Raw genomic sequence first — 14111 nt, 5'->3', positions numbered from 1 at the left:
CCATTGCACTCCAGCCTGGGTAACATGAGTGAAACTCCGTCTCAAAAAAAGAAAAAAAAAAAAATAGAGAAGTCTTAAACTTCTGACCGCAGGTGATCTGCCTGCCTCGGCTTCCCAAAGTGCCGGATTACAGACATGAGCCACTGCGCCCAGCTGGGATTCTTTTTCTATTAAAAAAAAATTTCCTCCAGCTTTTTATTTTTAAAAAGTTAACATCTTTGTAAAAGTTCAGTGATCACGTATATATATTTTGCATTTGCTTTTCCTATAAAAATGTACATGTATTAAAAATGTTTTTTGAACCATTTGAATATAAGTTGCAGACATTATGACGTTTCTTCCCTAAATAATGGATTTCTTAAAAATAAGGACGTTCTCCATATATATCATCATTTTATAATAACAAATTTATTATTGATGCGATAGTATATATATTAAGTATTTAACATTGATAAAATTATTTTCTAATTTAAAAATTTTTCCAGTTATACCAAAATATCTTTCGTCACTGTTCTCCCTGTCCCTCCATCCAACCCAGGGTCCAATCAAGGATCCTGCATTGCATTTGGACCTTTTTATTACATGTTTTGTTTTTTTCTTTTTCTAATTTAAAAGAAATTCAGCTCATATGAAAACAAACAGTACTAAGAAGAGTAGTAGGTAGACAGTTACAATTTTATTTTCTATGAAATAAACAATATTAATGACGGTTTTGTGTTTTAAGAGTTTCCTAGTAGCAGTTTTTATGTACGTATATACATATTTATTTAATTTTTGTTCTACAGCTTTTTTTTTTGTTTTGAGATGGAGTCTCACTCTATTGCCCAGGCTGGTGTGCAGTGGCGCAATGTCAGCTCACTGCAACCTCTGCCTCCCAGGTTCAAGCAGTTCTCCTACCTCAGCCTCCCAAGTAGCTGGGATTATAGGCATGTGCCACCATAGCTGGCTAATTTTTTTTTATTTTTAGTAGAAATGGGGTTTTGCCATGTTGGCCAGGTGGGTTTTGAACTCCTGGCCTCAGGTGATCAGCCCGCTTCTGCCTCCCAAAGTGCTGGGATTACATGTGTGAGCCACCACGCCTGGCCTGCTACAGCTTTTATTTAAAATTATTTTTCATTTGCTTAGGGTAGAGTGGAGTGCTGGGACCCAAGAACTCGAAATAGAGTTGGTCTGTTAGACTGCGCGTTAAACAGTGTTACAGCAGATTCAGAGTAAGTAGAAATTAATTTGTAGTGTTAAATGTTCATCAACTTTTGATTTAAGTAAATGTATCTGTCTAAAATTCAAATAAATTGCTAAAGGATGTCTGAAATTGTACTTTCTTGATCTTTATAAAAATCTTCTCCTGTAGCTCACTGATGAGTAAGCCAGATAGAGTTTCTTTCCAAAGTACTATACAGAAGCCTTATTTCTTTAGTTGCTGTAGGATTTTATTAAAACAATTACACTGCAGGAATTTATATTTCAGTTTTGTAGGATCTAGTGATAGAACCAAGGGTCCACCACAAAGTCCACAAAGGTGTGTTTCAAATTCTAAGGTGGAAGGAAGTAAGTGTTTTTAAATTTTTTCTTGTTCCTGTTTGCTTAATTCCTACATTTAAAACAACCCAAAGAGTTTTCACTATTATACACCCATTTATAGTTTTATGATTATTTCCTGAGGCAAGATACCTAGAACCTGAATTTCTGGGTTAAATAGCATACATGTTTTGAAGGTTTTTAGTATATTACTGAATTGCCTCACAGAAAACATAACCCCAGGTTAAATGTCTGCCCGCATGCTTAGAGCATGCATTTGCTCCCTCTCCTCAGCCTGGGCATCCATCACAGCATTGCTAATAATAAGTCTTAGAAAGTGCCTGAGGATATTGATTAAATGAAACCTAGTAGAAATAATAGCTAACTGGTAGTGTTTTCTGTTTGCCAGTTACTGGGTTGTCGGGGTCACCTCACGTTGGGCATGACTGTTGGGGTCACTACCTGTGGGGAGTGTGTCTTGCAGTCCCTGACTCAAAAGCGGATGAATGAAGTACACTGACAGACATATTATGCTTTGCCAGTTTGGCTGAGGTACCAGGTGGCTTACAGGCACCTTGGAGAGCTCTGTAAAAGTTGCAACTGCTGGCCCTTACTAGCTAGTGAGATTTGCATTTATCTAGTAAAGTTTAATTGACAAGGGCTTGAGTCAACACCACTAGAGGTAGAAAGATTAAAGGATAGGTTCTGATGCCTAAAGCGAACACCATTAGCAGATAATATCCCTGGTCAACCTCCCCTCGAGAGGGCCATCTGGCTCCAAGGTTAGTTTTAAGAACACATGAGTAAACAGGCCATTAGGTAAACTTCCTCACATGCCCTAGCTATTTGCCTTACTTATTAACTAAATGTAAGGGGGGATTTAGGCTGCCTTCAGCTGAAACTTCTACTGAAACTATGAAAAAACCCTTAGGCCTTCCAAAAGGGTTTGAGACTACATTCTTCTCCTATTCTCCCTTAATATTTTTGCCACCACTCTGACTGAATTCCCACACTGGGTCTAAGTTCTTTACATATGTTAATTTATTTAATATGACAGCCCTTTGCTATAGGCACTGTTAGTGTATTTGTTTTACAGATGAAAAAAATTTAATCAACGGCATACATATTATTCAGCCTTTAAGAATTATGTTGCAGAAACATATGACTAGGGAAAGGTGGTCCAAATATGCCTGTGAGTGGAGAAGTGAACCATATGTTGCCTGTAGAGTGTTACCACATTGTTACCAGAAAAACAGTGAACACAGCCATAGTCATAGGAAAAAGGCTGGATGTATACCAAAATGTTAAAACTAGGGGTTTTTTTTCTGATTTGGTTTTGGGTAATTTTACCTGTTTTATGCTTAGCTTTTTTTTCCCCCCTGCAAACCTTAGAAGCTGTCACTTCTAGGTGGGGCCATTATAATATGAGAAAGCAGTAAGTTTAAGTGTTAGATAGGGGAAGCAGGCTGTCATTATTTGCAGATGATATAAGTTTCTCTGCCTGAGAAACTCTGGAGAATAACTGAAAATCTGGAAGAACTAATATAAATTGGTTATAAACAAATTGTTTATAAAATGTGAAAAAAATCAGTGATCTTGTTATTTATTAGCACTATCCAGTTAGGAAGGTTAAAAATGGAAAAATATTCCCATAACGACAAAAACTGTGTAAAACCTGATAAGTACATATATGGGCTGGCTGGGTGTGGTGGCTCATGCCTGTAATCCCAGCATTTTGGGAGGCCAAGGCAGGAGGATCAATTGAGGTCAAGAGTTCAGTATCTGCCTGGGCAACATGGTGAAAACCCATCTCTACAAAAAATACAAAACTTAGCTGGGAGTGGTGATGCACACCTGTAGTCCCAGCTACTCCGGAGGCTGAAGCAGGAGGATTCCTTGAAGTCAGGAGGTGGAGGTTGCAGTGAGCTGAGATAATCCCCCCCTGCACTCCAGCCTGAGTGACGGGAGTGAAATCCCGTATCCAAAAACAAATTTATGAAGAAAATGACAAAGGAATAAGTAGAGAAATACATCACTGTACTGAAAGAAATGATTACCTGTATTTTGAAGAGCGAATGACTCAAGTTGCTGTGGATATGAGGCTTCAGGTTTCCCACAGATGCCTCAGCACAGTTACAGGCCCAGCCTCTAGGTGGCAGAAGAGACCTGATGATGCCGACAGCCAACAGCCTGGACTGTAGTAGGTTTGGGCCAAGGGCATGTGGACAGTAGGATTGATAGCAGAATTGTCCACTTCTGACTCCTCGCCTAGCACTCTTTTCACTGTAGATCCTTGCTTTTGGTCTGATAGGCTTGGCCTGGTGTGTGAGAAGCATGTTCTAGAATCGCGACCATAGCATTCACTCTGTCTTTGGTACTTTCAGAGGCTGTAGGGTCCCCATTTGAGGATTAGTCTTTTATTTTAGCTGAGCTTGGCTAATTTTAAAGTGAAAGTGGTATACCCGTGTCCAAACAAAATCACTTCTTCTTAAGTACAAAAGGGGATGTTTCAGTAAATATCTTACTCTGGCTTAATTAAAATGGAAGAAAGAAGTAGATTACATTTTGTATATAAAGTGTAATTTTATTTTGATAATGAAAATTTGAATACAATTACCATTTACTTATTATTTTAGAGACAGGGTCTTGCTCTGTTGTCCAGGTTGGAGCACAGTGGAATGATCACAGCTCACTGCAGCCTCGACCTCCCATGCTCAAGCAGTCTCTTGCTTCAGCCTCCCAAGTAGCTGGGACAACAGGTGTGTGTCACCACACTGGCCTTTTTTTTTTTTTTTTTTTATTTTTTTGTAGAGACGATGTCTCTGTGCTGCCCAGGCTGGTCTTGAACTCCTGGCCTCAAGAAATCCTCCCCACCTTAGCCTCCCAAAGTGCTGAGGTTACAGGTGTGAGTCATCTTACCAGGCTGCAGTTACCTTTTAAACAGAAGGCTAGAAATGTGATTTTCCCCCATTAGATTTGAAGTGAAAATGAATAATGAACTTGTTACTTGGAAGGAGGTTTGGCCATATATTCATGAAGCATGAATATTTTGCTTTTCAGGATAAACAGTTTACCAACAATCTCTGCTTTGAAATTTAATGGTGCCTTGACCATGGCAGTTGGAACATCCACAGGGCAGGTAAATATGTTTAATTTGGAAATTTCACATGTAAGTTGCTTATTTCATTGGTGTATATATGTGTCATGAGAAATATACTGTAGGAACAAAAAATGAGGCCATACCATTTTAGCCAGAGCAGAGGGTATGCCAGAACACTGGATTCTTCTAGCACCTTGAGAAATCTTGACTCTTGTCTTGGTCAGTCTGTGGTACTGTGGACTTGGAGGTACAGTGGGCTAGGCCTGCACCACCTCATCTGGCTAATTTTTTGATTTTTTGTGGAGACAGGCTCTCACCGTGTTGCCCGGGCTGGTCTTGAACTCCTAGGCTCGGGCTATCCCTTCACCTTGGCCTCACAAAGTGTGGGGATTGCAGGCGTGAGCCACCGGGCCTGGCCATAAGTATTCTCTTATTAGTGGTTTGGAACAGCGTTTTTCAGAGTCTGTGGAACAGAATTCTGTGGTCAGTCTTGGGAGTTTGCCAGAATTCTACTCTTGAAGATTCACAGTAGATTTCAATACTTTTTAAATGAAGGCTCTGAGGAATTCTTGCAGACAACAAATATGTTTAATACATATTTCCGAAATTTGTATGTTCAAGGAAGTATTTTTTTTTTTTAAACATAACATAACTAACTACAGCTCATGCCATGAGTGGTCAGCAGAATGTGCATTAGCAGTGCCAGTCAGGAGTACTTCTTTCTTTCCTTCAAGGCAGAGCCCGTACACTCACCTCCCACGACAAGAGGTCTGAAACCCGATCGTGGAAGATTTTCTTGCTCTGTCATCGTGGGCTAGAGGGGATCTGTCACCTGGGACTTAATCCTAGCGGAGCTTCCCCAGGCTTCCTTGCCTCTAATGACAGGGGTCTGAAGGGATTTCCCCTTCTCACAAGAAGTCATAGCCTTGCTACCACCTGCCACGAATCTGCTAGAACTGTTCCTAAGTTTTGTTTATGTCTATTGCTACGACACTACCTGGTACTTAGGTCCTCGGTATGTATTTGTTGAACAAATGAAACAAATTCTTACAGGGTTTCATTTTTTGTTTCTTTCTTAGTATGTTTAGTAGCTCTTAAAAATTACTCTTGGGGTTGAATTCATAAAATGTATATGCTAAGCGTTATTTAAAAGATCTTTCTGGAGTACTGGTGGCTCACTTTAGAATCTCAGATCTCAGCACCTTGAGTAAGCGTGTTCGTTGTGTTCATAACAAAGTAATGAAGCAGATGGCTGCCATTATTCCCACTTACAAATATTTCCTTTGAGGATAAAATGTCTAGTTTGTTGAAACAGAAATAAGTTGGTTTTTTCTTTCAGGTTTTATTATATGATCTTCGATCTGATAAGCCATTGCTAGTTAAAGATCACCAGTATGGGCTGCCCATTAAGTCCGTTCATTTCCAGGATTCATTGGATCTGATTTTGTCTGCTGACTCTCGAATTATCAAGATGTGGAATAAGAACTCCGTATGTATTTTTGGTTGAAATTAGTTGCTTCTCTGTTTGCGGGTGTTTAGAATGATCCTTTCCTCTCCATTGCCTATTTGAGTTATGTGGGTTATTGAGAAAAAGATACTGAATATACATTTGGGAACTTAGTGGGAGGTCAGTTACTTTCAGATAGATAATATCCATATTTAGATAAGGTACTCATGATTGCTTTCTTCCGGTTAAGAAATTTTACTGATTATCTAGAACTGGCATGCATTTTGGATGTTAAGTTAGGTAGAGAGAAAATCATTGTTTAAAAAAGTTGATCTATGACCTGAGAAACCCCCTACATATTGAGAGTCTCTCACAGAAGTAGAAATTTTTTTTTTTTTTTTTTTTTTAGACGGGGTCTCACTCTGTCCCCTGAGCTGGAGTGTAGTGGCATGATCTTGGCTCACTGCAACCTCTTCTGCCCAGGCCCAAGTGATTGTCCTGCCTCAGCCTCTCCAGTAGCTGGGATTACAGGTGCCCGCCACTATGCCCAGCTAATTTTCTTTGTATTTTCACTAGAAGCGTGATTTTACCATGTTGGCCAGGCTGGTTTTGAATCCTAACCTTGTGATCCACCTGCCTCAGCCTCCCAAAGTGCTGGGATTACAGACATGAGCCACTGCACCTGGCCAGATGTAAGAAAATTTTTAAGAGCTACTAATTATCCTTCCATGCATGTTGGTATTATTATATATCTCAAATTCATACTTTCCTTTTTTTTTCTTTTTCTTTTTTGAGACAGTCTTGCTGTGTTGCCTAGGCTGGAGTGCAGTGACATGATCTCAGCTCACTGTAACTTCTGCCTCCCAGTTTCAAGCAATTCTCGTGCCTTAGCTTCAGAGTAACTGGGATTACAGGAGTGCGCTACCATGCCTGGCTAATTTTTGTATTTTTAGTAGAGACAGCATTTCATCCTGTTGGCCAGGCTGGTCTTGAACTCCTAGCCTCAAGTGATCCACCGCCTCGACCTTCTAAGGTGCTTGGATTACAGGCGTGAGCCACTGCACCTGGCCTTAAGAGCTATATTTCTTAAGCATATTTTGATGTTCCTTCTCCTCAGCTCTAAATGTCATTTGAAATGTAACAAAATCTTACATTGCTGGTTTTAATCTGTCTTTTCATCTTTCATTTTAAAACGTAAGTATTTTGAGAGAATAGTAAAAAGTTCATCAAATGGGAAAAATGCATTCAGTATAGCTTTGCTTTTAAGAGTTCTTTTGCATTTAATTAATTAGAAACTTAGCATTTTTGGTTTAAAAACAGATCACTTTAAAAAAATTCCTAGTTGTGATGAAGTTGGGTGGATGATCTGCCAGCCTCTGCAGTAACAGCCTGAGTGCAGGTGCCGGTCTTTTCTGTGGGCTCTGCCTGTGCTCAGGCACACATGCTGCACACAGCCCCTCATAGTTCAGCTGCCTGTTGAGTCTCTGGCTTTCTGGGCTGTTACTTTTGGTTTTTTAAATTTCATTTTGTCAATTCCCAAAGTATGGGTCTTAGTTGGCTTTCCTTTTTCCTTTGGATCGTCCTGGAGATCAGAGTGGTCCTCAGGGTGTATTCTACATCTCTGAGGCCCTAACCTAATTCATAGGTTCTGGTGACTTTTGGGGCTTTCAGTCTTTCTGAATTCTTGGAAGAATTACCCTGATGATTGCCGAAGAAGTGTCTGTACTGTCTGCTTTGTTGGCTTTGAGTTTGGAGGATTTTGAGGGCTTTTTTAAGGAAGATTCGTGATCTTCGACCAGAGTTTTCTCTGCTCTTTTTCGGGCAATTCAAACTATTTGACATTAAAACCATATTTATCTTTAATACTATAAATGCATATGGTTTTATTCTTAAAAATTCATAAAATACTGGTAAAGTAGAAGTTACTTATCCTTGACCTGGCTTTCATCCAACCTAAGGTAAAGACTGCTACCAATTTGGATGTATCTTTCCAGACCCTTTAACTTCTCCATAGTTTCCATCATGTGGATTATTAGAACTTTTGACACCTTTTTGTCAATGTTATTCCATGCTATTATAATTTCCTTTCCCCTTCCTTCCTTTTTTCCCCTTTTCCTCCCTGTTTCAGTGGGAACTTGAGAAGAACGGGAAGTATCTGTGTGAATTTCACTGTTAGTCTTGAGTTAGGACTTGGCCCGGTTCTTCATTGGGACAAACCGTCTTGTCTGTGCCCTAACACTGATCTTTTTTGCCGTGGGCACTCAGTCCATCCTAGTGTCAGACTTCTCATAATGAGTTACAAATGCAAGAGCTGGCAGAAATTTTCAACATCACTTCTTGAAATCATTGTACTGTAATTGCTACAATAAATTTTATTTTGGCATTTTTTTGTTTCTTATGACTAAAGACTTCCTCTTGACTAACACCCATATTACTTGGTTTTGCTTGACTCGCTTACCTTGTTTATCTTCCTCATCACCTTTTCCCACACCCACCTCCTTAGCATCTTTTTCTTTTACTTTCCTTCTCTTAATTTTTAAAAAATGGAACACTCTTCCCTCGACACTTAAAATGGGCATGGTTTAGCCCTAACTACATGGTAACTAAAACTTGGGTATTTGTAGATTTCATTTTGTACTTTATATCCATTGTCTCACTTGATCCTTGATCCTCCTGGAAACCTTGCATTGTCGTCTCATTCTCCATGTGGCCATCTCTCTCCTCTGACTTCTTTCTTTTTTTTTTTTTTTTGAGACGGAGTCTCACTCTGTTGCTCAGGCTGGAGTGCAATGGCACTGTCTTGGCGCAGTACAACCTCCGCTCCTGTGTTCAAGCGATTCTTTTGCCTCAGCCTCCCAGGTAGCTGGGATTACAAGCGTGTGCCACTATGCCTGGCTACTTTTTTATTTTTAGTACAGATGGGGTTTCACCATGTTGTTCAGGCTGGTCTCGAACTCCTGACCTCAGGTAATCCACACGCTTCGGCCTCCCAAAGTGCTGGTATTACAGGTGCGAGCCACCGCGCCCGACCATCCTCTTTTTCTTTCAGTACAAGTTAAGCTGGGTATACTTCACAGATTATGAGAGGTTTTTTTAAGTTGATACATAATCAAACTTCATCTTTTCCTGCCATGTTGACATTATCTTTAAAATGTTGTAATATTCTTTTTTGAGGGGGGGGCAGGTGACTTTTTTTTGAGGGGGGGGCAGGTGACTTCTCCCTAGGCCTCAGTTTCTTCATCTCTAAAATGGGAATTTTTGATAAATTGATAAGATAAATTCTCTAAGATTTTTAAAAATTTGAATTTTGTATTTGAATTAGGCTATTTCTTTACATAGGTGTAGATGGTTGAGTTACATCTCCAGTTTATTTGATGTTACCCAAAGTTGTTTTTTAAATTTTAACAGTTCATTTTTGCTTGCTATTTTTAGGGAAAAATATTTACTTCCTTGGAGCCAGAGCATGACCTTAATGATGTTTGTCTCTACCCCAACTCAGGTATGCATTCTGTAGTGGGCTTTCAGTGAGGCAAATAAACGCTAGACTTCTCTAGGCTTTAAACCCATTTTATTTCTTAAGATGGAATTTGGCTTTGTCAGCACACTTCTTGGTTATTTAACTTACTTAGAGGAGTTAAGAGCAGGAAGTGGTGTGGATGATTCAGAAAATGGCATGCTGAGTGACTCAGTGCTCAGCCCGCCCAGCTATCCGTGGAAACTGGTAACAGCACAAGGTAGGAGGCAGGTGAAATGCTATTTTAGTGTGCTCTTTAGCTCTTTTATGTGATTAGTAATAGTGGGTGGAAATTGAGGGCAGAGATTTGGAGAAAGCTAGATTGCCTGATAATATACAGATGGCTCATGAAGCCTTGGATTTTGTAAATTCTAAGTTGTATGCGTTCAGCAGTTTACATGTTAGATTTCAAAATTTAATGCATCCAAGGCAAATCTGTGAAGAATTTCTGAGTATGGGAGAAAAATGAGAATAGTTCCTTCTCTGAGGACAGATATACCCAGATCATCCTGATAGAGGGAAGTAAGGCAGAGCATGAGAAATCCTGTGACACGTGTGCAAAGAGCACTTTGACACCATGCTGGAGAGAGCGCTTTCTCCCCGATCTCCGAGAGCAGAGCATCAAGATTTTGCTTTGGTTGAGCTGGAGTGCCGAGTGAGATTTGGTTAGGTGGAGCTGGTGGGGCTGAGGTGTTTCCCACAGGAGAGCAGTATAAGACAAACAAAAAGGATGAGCATGAAGGGCTCGTCTGGGGTGGAGAGGAGCATCCTGTGCCTCAGCCGTGGTGGTTCTGGGAAGGCTGAAGTGGGAGGCAGAGGGTGGCGGGTGGTGGAGGGCTGGGCTTGATGTGCTGAATGGCTTGGGCTCCACATAGCAGCCAGAGAGGGCTTGTTCCGACTGTGCTTTCAGAGGCAGGTCTGCCCACCGTGCAGTAGGCTGGTTTTGAACAAAAGTGATTGGAAGTGACTGATAGTCTGAGCTCAGATGGGGAGCACAGGCAGGAGAGCAAGTCTGGAAAGATGATGGCTCCTTTTTCTAACGTATGAGGATTAGGAGGTGATGGGCCAGTGGCAGTATCTCGTAGAGGGTCTCAGACCCGGTTGCCCATCAGAATCGTCTGCACAGTTTTGAAGGTACAGCTTTCTTGACCTTATCCTGTGTGTACTGACTCATAGTGTCCCTGGAGAGGGCTCAGAAACATGTTTCTGTTTGTTTGTTTTGAGACAGAGACTTGCTCTGTCAGCGAGGTTGGAGTGCAGTGGCACAATCTCCACTCATTGCAACCTCTGCCTCCTGGGTTCAAGCGATTCTCATGCTTCAGCCTCCCGAGTAGATGGGATACTGGCACCCACCACCACCACACCTGGCTAATTTCTGTATTTTTAGTAGAAATGGGATTTCACCATGTTGACCAAGCTGGTCTTGAATTTCTAATCTCAAGTGATCCACCTGCTTCCACTTCCCAAAATGCTGGGATTACAGGTGTAAGCCACTATGCCCAGCCAGAAATGTGTATTTAAACTTATTTATTTATTTACTGAGACAGAGTTTTGCTTTTGTTGCCCAGGCTGGAGTGCAGCAGCACGATTTTGGCTCACTGCAACCTCTACCTGTTGGGTTCAAGCAATTCTCCTGCCTCAGCCTCCTGAGTAGGTGGGATTACTGGCACCTGCCACCACACCCAGCAAATTTTTGTATTTTTAGTAGAGACGGGGTTTCACCATGTCAGCCAGGCTGGTCTCGATCTCCTGACCTCAGGTGGTCTGCCCACCTGGCCTCCCAAAGTGCTGGTATTATAGGCATGAGCCACTACGCCCAGCCTCAGAAACGTATATTTTTCACATACTTCCCACTGGATTCTTAGGCATCAAGCCCTGAACTGATCTGCAGACTTACACTTGGGAGGTATGTCTGGTGTCCCATAGAAAATGTGGTCCCAGGATAAGAAGGTCTGTAGATAGAAAGTTTTGCGATTATCCCAGAAGTGGTAGGAATGAATGAGATTACTGATAGGGAAAGCTAGGAGTGAGATAAGACGTGAGCAGGAGCTGGTTCATTTGGGAGAATGAAGGGGAGGTGCCAGCTAAGAAACTGGGCAGGAATGGACAGCATTAACAGTGCCAGGCCCCACAGTTTTTGAAGTATGGGAGAGATTCAGTGGGCATTGCTCAGCAGCTAGTGAGGATTACAGAAGTTGGGACAGGAAGGAAAGAGCTGAGATTGGTTGAATGCTGCTGTTATCAATCTGGATGATGGATGCTATGATACAGACTTACCATTTAATCTTTCATAACTGTGTAGTCAGTGGTCCATGGCTTTTTTTTCTTTCTTTCTTTTTTCTTTGTTTCTGTCTCTTTATTCCTTACCTCTTAAGGGGTCAGAAAAATTGGGTGATTTGTTCAGGCTCGGTCACCCAGCTGGTGTGTGGCAGAGCCTCAGTTAGAACCCAGCCTTCCTGATCTGGACCTCATGCTGTTTCTAATTACACAGTGCTCTCCCAGGAAAGTTGAGAAACCCTAGACCTTATAACTTGCATTTCATCTGTGATAGTTGAGAGAATTTTATTATAATCATGGGAGTAAAGTGAAATTCTGGTGAGTTCAAGAATAGATTGCAGCTGAGGATGCTGGGTTCTAGTTAGGGTGTTGAAATGACCTACACTGGGGTCTGGGCTAAGTAGGTAAGTGAGTAAACCAGGTTGAGCTGAGGTTGGGCCAAGGGTGACGAGCAGGGGTAGCATGATGCGGGGAGTGACAGTTTGTAGGGCACAGAGAGTGGGGAGAGAGAGGGATTCTCACCTTGGGCTGTACAGTTTGATAGCCAGTAGCCACTCACGGGCATTGACATTAACTGTGAATATAAAATGCACGTTGGATTTAAAAGACAATCTATGAAAAAAACTATGTAAAATAGATCATTAATTGAAATGAAAATATTTTAGACATTAAAATTAATTTTACCTTTTTTTTTAAATATGGCTACTAAAAATTTTTAAATCACATGTGGCTCACAGCTCTTTCCATTGGACAGTGCTGGTCTAAACTGGGAGAGCTTCAACTCTTTAGGATGCTGGCAAGGTACAAGGCATTAATAGTGCTTGTGCCTGGCTCAGTGGAGCAGGGATTATTGAGCCTGGTAGGCTGCCTCAGTTTTTCTATTGTAACCAAGAATGTAGAAGCCCAAAGAGACACCTGCTGAAGTACGTGCCAATCTGTTGGCCTCCCCAGGCCGCTGTGCCTAACCAGCTTCTCCGTGAGGCAGAGCTGGAGGCTGCACTCTTCTTGTGGTCAGCTTGATTTCTAAGGTCAATTTTTGTGCATCTCTCCCCCACCTTTAATGGGTGTAAAGACCTGTTAACCCACAAAGGGCATGATTACTTGGCAAAGAAGCCTCTCTGAGAAATGCTCAGGCTCATCTCAAACTATTGAGGAACCCATTCTTGAAATTCCACCACTGATGACAGTTGTTGGAATCATAGGAACAAGGAGAGGAAGGAAGCTGATGTTAGCAGGGAATGTTGTTACCCAGGTGACTGCTAAGGAAGAGACTTAAAAAGGATTGAGAGGGTGTTGGTGATTCAACACACATCTCTGGAATACTGATTTTGTTTTTTTAGAGACAGGGTTTCACTTTGTCACCTAAGCTGGAGTGTAGTGGCACAATGGTAGCTCACTGCAGCCTTGAACCCCTGGGCTCAACTGATCCTGCCCAGGCCTCCTGAGTAGCTCAGACCTTAGGTACGCACCATCACACGGGGATCTTCTCTGGGTCTTGTAGTAAAATTTTTAATGATTTCATTGTCATTTAAAATGACACAAAAATGGTAAAATAAGCATGCTTTTTAATGAAATGTAAAAGTGTTTCTCTCTGGGAAAAATACCTAGAACACTTAGTTAATGAAGATTATTATGGCCTAGTGCAATGGCTCATGCCTATAATCCCAGAACGTTGAGAAACTGAGGCAGGAGGATCACTTGAGGCCAGGAGTTCAAGACCAGCCTTGTCAACATAGCAAGACCCTGTCTCTACTAAAAATTAAAAAAAAAAAAAAAATTAGTAGGAGGCAATGGCACACACCAGTAGTCCCAGCTACTAGGGAGGCTGAGACAGGAGAATCGCTTGAACCCTAGAGTCAGAAGTTGCAGTGAGCTGAGAACGTGCCATTGCACACCAGCCTGGGAGACAAGAGTGAAATTCTGTCTCAAAAAAAAAAAATTAGCAGGAGCCAGTGGCACATGCCTGTAGTCCTGGTTACTTGGAGAGCTGAAGCAGGAGGATCACTTGAGCCCAGGAGTTTGAGTTTACAGTGAGCTGTGATCTCTAACTGGGGGACAAAGCAAGACTTAAAAAAAAAAACAATTATGTTTATAACATTTTAATTATAGAAACATTTATAGCACAGTGATTTTAATAATTACTTATTAAAGTAATATTTATGAAGAAATATTTGACAGTTTGGTCCGAAAACATTCTTAATGTGTGGCATTTAAAAAAATCTATTTGGCTTCACATGTACCCCAAAACCTAAAAT

General features: G+C 41.2%; 1 protein-coding gene across 3 annotated transcripts in view; it reads left to right on the top strand.

Annotated features, from left to right (window-relative positions):
- The window catches only part of NOL10 (nucleolar protein 10), a 116786-nt gene that overhangs the window by 29787 nt on the left and 72888 nt on the right, over window positions 1–14111 (top strand). For all 3 annotated transcript variants that reach the window (XM_017525580.2, XM_017525570.2, XM_017525555.2), the window contains 4 exons: window positions 1126–1211; window positions 4579–4657; window positions 5958–6107; window positions 9498–9564. In XM_017525580.2, coding sequence (XP_017381069.1) covers window positions 1126–1211; window positions 4579–4657; window positions 5958–6107; window positions 9498–9564 — 382 coding nt within the window. The remainder of the gene's footprint in view (window positions 1–1125; window positions 1212–4578; window positions 4658–5957; window positions 6108–9497; window positions 9565–14111) is intronic.

Source organism: Cebus imitator, unplaced genomic scaffold (assembly GCF_001604975.1).
Source record: "Cebus imitator isolate Cc_AM_T3 unplaced genomic scaffold, Cebus_imitator-1.0 Scaffold1, whole genome shotgun sequence".
NCBI lineage: Eukaryota > Metazoa > Chordata > Mammalia > Primates > Cebidae > Cebus > Cebus imitator.
This window is presented reverse-complemented; position numbering and strand designations above follow the sequence as displayed.